Source organism: Netta rufina (assembly GCF_964035555.1).
Source record: "Netta rufina genome assembly, chromosome: 26".
Taxonomy (NCBI): Eukaryota; Metazoa; Chordata; class Aves; order Anseriformes; family Anatidae; genus Netta; species Netta rufina.
In genome coordinates, this window is record NC_140150.1 from 771,500 (window position 1) to 777,633 (window position 6,134).

General features: G+C 47.5%; 1 protein-coding gene across 1 annotated transcript; it reads left to right on the forward strand.

Annotated features, from left to right (window-relative positions):
* Positions 1–2,614: 2,614 nt before the first annotated feature.
* LOC311218980 (interleukin-20-like) lies at positions 2,615–4,414 on the forward strand (the record flags this gene model as incomplete). The annotated part of the gene is made up of 5 exons (XM_084301925.1): positions 2,615–2,773; positions 2,881–2,946; positions 3,619–3,771; positions 4,163–4,237; positions 4,337–4,414. 5 exons carry the CDS (start codon positions 2,615–2,617, stop codon positions 4,412–4,414), a joined length of 531 nt encoding a protein of 176 aa, XP_084158051.1.
* Positions 4,415–6,134: the final 1,720 nt, after the last annotated feature.

The window sequence follows — 6,134 nt, forward strand, 5'->3', positions numbered from 1 at the left end:
AGCATCGTTGTTCTCTCGCTCACTCGAGGCAAGGCTCACGTTCTTGCTGCTGCTTTGTGAGTGGAAGCACAGCAAGGCCAAGGGACCCCCAGGTCCATGCTGAATATGTAGGGGAGCAAAGCCCTGAGCCCCCCAGTCCAACATCTCCCTCCTGTCCCCTCTTACCCCTTCATCTTCCACCCAGTGGGCTGCTGGGCAGATTTTAACCCCTGACTCTGTCTTGCCTGCTGGTATTTGGTGACCTGCCTTTAGGGCATCAGTTACCAAAAAGGAAGACGTTCACCTACCAAACTGAAAAGAGAAATCCCTTCTTCTCATCTGCAATTTACATAATGAAGTAAGAACTCGCTGCCTCTTCCCTCATTTCCTCACCCGGGCTGGGTGTGCACCCGGCTGCCTGGGAAAGCTGCAGGGCCCTCGGGTGCCTCTTCCTCCGCTGCGAGCGCACCTTTTGCTGCAATTCCGTGCAGCAGCTGGGAATTTGGGGAGGAAGGCGCAGATTAATGCCACACGCTGCCGAGCACTCCAACACCTTGGCAAGAGCAAATGCAACCTGCTGCAGATTTGGACCTGTCTTTTGGCTGTTTTCTTTGATAGTGCTAAGGCACGGGGCTGAGGGAGGCATGTTGGGTGCATTTGTGGTGATTTCAGCTGTATGCAATACTGTGACTAGCCTGGGCATAAAATCTATTTGCCTAGTGTTACTGTGATGATAGATATACTCTCAAGATTGAGCTCGGTTATCAATAAATTACTCATTCAGCAAAACTTGAAATAACAGCCCCCGTGCACAGACTTTCACACAGAAGACCTGCATTGCAACAGCCATGTTTGGGCTCCTGCTCTGTCCCAGAGCATCGTTGCTGTTTTTTTGGGGCTGCAGGGACACCTCTGCCCCCTCTGGTCCCTCTGAGCATTCCTACTGGGTGTAGGGAGCCCAAGATTTTTTTTTTCCACTGCTCATTTTTGTTTGCAGGCTGTACTTGGCTATGTCCAAAAGGGTTACAGAAACAACCAACCTAACCTTGGAGCCAAAAGCCTGGTGAGCCCACCTGGGTTCTGCCCCCTTTGCATGACAGCATGTCCCAGCTGGCAAACCCTGCTCCCGGAGGACTGTGTGCATTCAAAATGCCAGTGTGAGAAGGTGTCAGCTCTGCTCAAGGACCTTGGCTGCACCATCAGGTATTTCTCAGGTAATGGTCGCAGCGGTGTGAGCATGGACCTTGCAGTCAAAGTCTGTGGGTAAAACTGCCCTGCTGCCGCTGGGCTGGTTCGTTTTAAAAGTTTGAGTGCAATTCATCCCCTTCTGCAGGCTGATAGCTTTGGTTTGTGTGTAGTGCTCACCTAAGTTACCAGTGCTCCTGAAAACCTAAGGACTTCTTGCAGCCCCAAGTGGGAGCTGCTGTCCCAAAGCCCTGCCCTCTCAGACCCTGGCACACGCAGACAGAGCTGAGCATCCGCCCATCCCCACAGCAAGCCTGAGAGCAGGGTCTCCCAAAACCAGAAGATGAAGGTCCCACACACCAGGACAGTGGTGGAGAATGGCCTCAGCAGCTTCCTGACTCCCCCTGTGATGACCAGGTGGCATCACCAGGACCGTGCTGGGGGACCCACGGCCCCGAGCGCGGCGTGGCAGAGATGCCGCCCCCACCCCTCGGTCACGGCTTCCCAACCCCGGGCGGCAGCAATGCCAGGATTTCCCGCCTCCAGATGCGAGGGAAACACCTCTGGGTGAAAGAGTTGGAATTGCAAAGGGAAATCTATGCTGGGAAAAGCAAGAAAAGTCCCAAAAGTTAATCCGAGAGCTATTTCCTCCCGGTACCTGGATAAAAACGCGTTCTTCGGAGCTCTCCAGGTCAGACGTCGACAAGACAGGAGAACCCGTGGCAAAGAAGGTAAGGTACTGGTTTTGTTCTTCTGCTGCACGTCCATTTTATCTCCTGGCTCTCCTATACCGAGCTGCTGTGACGTTTTTATTTATGAATAGCCTTTATTTCCAGTGCTAACAAAACCTACATTTGGGGTATCGGTGCTGTTTCAGAGAGAAAGCATTTTCCTTTGGGATCTGCTGCTTTTGCTCACACTTACCTTCAGTCCAGCTGCCCAGTAGACTTTTAAATATCTAATTTATTTGCTCTTATTTTTCTGCTGAAAATTGTGGAGATGAGCTTTGTCTGTTTACATGCAATCTTTTACTGGCATTTTATATTTTTCTTTCTTTCATGATCTTTTAGTAAATGCTTGTTCTTATATAACTTTTTTCTTTGGCACCTGGGGAAGAAAGAAGAAATAGTTAAGAGATACCAATCAGCATGTTGCTTTTACACATACATACCTGTATGTGTGCAACCAGTGCTATATAAAATGTGTATATTTTCAGAAATATGGTTGTGTTGTTTAGCTTATGGCACATACATACAAACGTACTTGTCACATGTATTTACTCCTGTGACCCCACCTAGTCTTTTACATATAAATCACAATGAGCTGAGCAATGAATATTAAACAATTTGTTGGAAATCTTAATAAGAACTGTTGTATTATTTTTCTTCTGTGGTTTTTAGAGAAGAGACAGTTGCAACCACAGGCTTGAGCAGATCTCCCTGGCAGCAGCATGAAGGGCTCCCACTTGCTTCTCTGCCTCTACTCCGTGACTTGCTGGTTGAGTCTGATGCCGGCAGCCGAGAACAAAATCTTCCACTTTGGACCCTGCAGGATTTCAATGAGTGTCACCGAGATCAGGTCTGGCTTCACTGCAATTAAAGCAAACATCGTAAGTATTGCCTGGGCTCCTGGGGAGCTGAGGATCTGTGCAGCCAGCAGTTCCCAAAGCCCTGTGGAGCTGATGTATCCATCACCACGTCTTCTCTTCCCATGCAGCAAGCCCGAGACCCCATCAGGACCCTGAGCATCCTGTCGCACCCGCAGTCTCTGCACAAGGTCAAGGTAGGCGCCCTTACCGTGCCTCCACTTCTCTGACTAATTTTGACCAGCTCGCTTGCTAACACCAGTTATAACGAATGCCAGTTCAGAAGGGCTTGGAGAGTCGTAGTAGTGCCATTTCTAAGTTCCTGTGAAATACGGGCACTGACAGAAAGAGCAAGTCAGGGAGGATAAAGTGATGCGGATCGCATATGTGAAAAGAGGTGGGTGTCCTGCCGCAGTTCCTGCGCGCTGTGGGCTCGCTGAGCTGGCTGCCTTTCTCTAGAAATGTGGGCAGCTGCCTGCTGGTGCTTGCCCTGCTCCCATTCCTTTCTGCCAGGTGGTCGTGGTGGCCCTTGGTTTCCTGAGAAATATAAGCAAGGTCTTTGCAACTCTCACACCCCAAGGCACTAGGCACGGGCCACTGCTTCAGGCCTCTAATACCCAGCTACAAAATCAGCTGATTATTTTGGTGCTAAGGATGGATCTGGAAAATCAGCCTAAAATACCTGTCTATACATGTTATCAATACATGCCAAGCATGGCTGGAAAAGCTTTCCTGACACAGGACATCCCACTGTCAGCTTCTGTGTTTAGTGTCAGAGACGGCTTGGTCTAGCTGTGGAGAAAAGGACGGGTGTCTACGGGTTTGTAGAACTCTGGAAGACCTCTTAAAAGTACAATTTGTTACTTAAGTCTTCAGATCGATGCTGCATCATCCATAACCTCTTCAACTTCTACATGGACAAAGTCTTCAAGCACTGCCAGACCGAGGACTCATACATCAACCGGAAAATCAGCAGCATAGCCAACTCCTTCCTCAGCATCAAGAAGAAACTCGAGCAGTGTGTAAGTTGGTGCTAACGTTCAGTTTCAGCTGTTAGTATCTGCTGTGTAAATAAACCTAAGTGCTTCGTAATCTACAAAATCTTTATTTATAAAAAAAGGTTTTAATAAGAATGTGAAGAAGTATGATATGAACATTTCATGTTTCCACTAAGAAATTTTTGTATTTGCCCATTCATCAGCCAGCTCCCATGGTGGCTCTCAAAAACTGTCTCTCTGTCCACCCAAGTGTCCTAAGCTGAAGTCTGATTTAAGGACCCGCAGCCTTCTGCACAATTGAACAAGATCTCAGTGTATATTATACAATAGTTTAACTAGATAGTATAACTAGAAAGCAATTTCATATCTTTAAAAATGACCCCCCTGCCTAATGAATTCAATTTTATTTTTCTAGCATAATCAAAACAAGTGCTTGTGTGGGCAGGAATCCACTGAGAAATTTAAGCAAATACTGGCAAACTACGAAGGGGTAAGTTGATGGTTATGTCCAGTAATTAATGCAGCCTTTCAGAGTCTCCTTAGGCTCCGTGGTACTCACTATCAACCTGTTCCCTTATATCCCTTTCAGCTGAATATCACATCTGCAGCAATTAAATCCCTGGGCGAGCTGGACATCCTTCTGGACTGGATGGAGAAATCTCGTTAAAGCAGGAGGCAGGAACCGTCCGCTAACGAGGCTGCTGGCAGGTTGCAGCCCCCGTGGCACATAGGACAATAACGCCCTGTCCCAGAGCAATCCCACTGGCTGCAGCTGAAGTTGGATCAAACTCCTGGTGTTTTGCTACCCATGTGAACAGGGAAATGTGCCAGCAGGGTCTTGCATCTCGATGGAAATACAAAGTTTGTTCCAATCAGCTTCGCACTCACATATCTGACTTCTACCAAAGGACACTTTACAAGGGAAAATTATGTATTTCTCTTGCTTGCAGACATAAGCTATGATAATTTAACAAAAGTATTGTTTAAATTATAAACTCTTTGTATATTCATGAGCGCCAATGGCTGGTAGGAACTTCTCTGATACAGCTGATGCTACAGACAGTGCTCGCAAGTCTGTTTTCAGTCTTTTGAGACTGCTTCTGCTGCTGTGCTCTGGCTGAAAGTAGGTGCATTGTGTGAGAAAATAGGTCCTCACAGGTGCTGCAGGCCTAAGAAATCTGTGTTTCCTTTCCAGATGGTATTTTCTGCCTTATCAGTAGAAAAAAGTTTACTATGCAAAAAAAGTTTACTGTGTGGTTGCTGAATAGAAAAAAAACTTCTTGTGTGCATTATTGTAATTTACTGACACTCAGTAGCACATTTTGTGGAAGTCTGATGCACTTACTGTAAATAAACCCAATTTGAAACTGTGCTGCGTCTGTGTGTGTCAAAATTTTGAGGAATTACGTTTCTAGTCGGTGAAACTGTTTGAATTCAGCGTGGTGTCCTTTTGTAGCAGATGCAGTCCCTGCTGGCAATGGCATGCATTCAGATGTGCACCAGAGCCTGTGAGCACGTCCCTACATGCTAGTGATTAAAAAAAAGAAAAAGAAAAAGAAAAACAAACCAACACGTAATGTTGGGTTATTTTTATTTGTGTGAGTTGTCAGCAAGTACGAGGCTTAGGAGCTCTTATTTTGTGTATTTTCAAGTGAAAGCAGACGTGTTTGTGTATTTCCCTGTGTTCAGGAGCGATCAGGCTGGGGGTGTCTGGCTAGGGCAGCAGCCCCTGTGTGTGTGGGTAGAGGCAGGGAGGGCACTGCCATCGGGTGCCTCCAGGAGGCTCCTTCACAGCCTGTTGCTGGTTCAGAACGAGCTCCTTGTGCCCTCAAGGAGGAGCCAGCTCCTGCTGTGGCTTCACCCATTGCAGGTGGTGCCTGGCCAAGGACTCCTGGATCATGCCAGCATCCCTGCGTGAGGACAGGATCTGCCACATCCAGCGCTGGAAAAATGAAGCAATGCAAAAGAGGAGGAGGAGGAGGAGGAGAGCCTTCGTCTGTTCCCCCGACCACCCAGTCTTGAGATTTGACTGAGACCTGAGACCGAAACGCTCATCAGCGTTTGCCTGCATGTGCACATGCTTCTGGCTGAGCGGGATTTGGTGATTCACTTCAAAGAAAGAGCTCCTTGATTGCTCACTAACCTTGCTCAAATATTTGCTTATGCTCTTCAGGGCCTTGCTTCCCTTAATTTCCTTTCCCGTTACTAGGTTTTTGCAGTGTGACGTCCATTTGCCTTGGTGCCAGGGTGTGAATGGGTGAACACACGGCTCTCCCTGCTCTGTCAGTGCTCACGGAAGCTGATCTTTCAACATCAGCACCTCGAAATCAGCCATTTAAGGATGACAGATACTTTCCATGTTCCACAACCTTCTATTAACGAGAAAA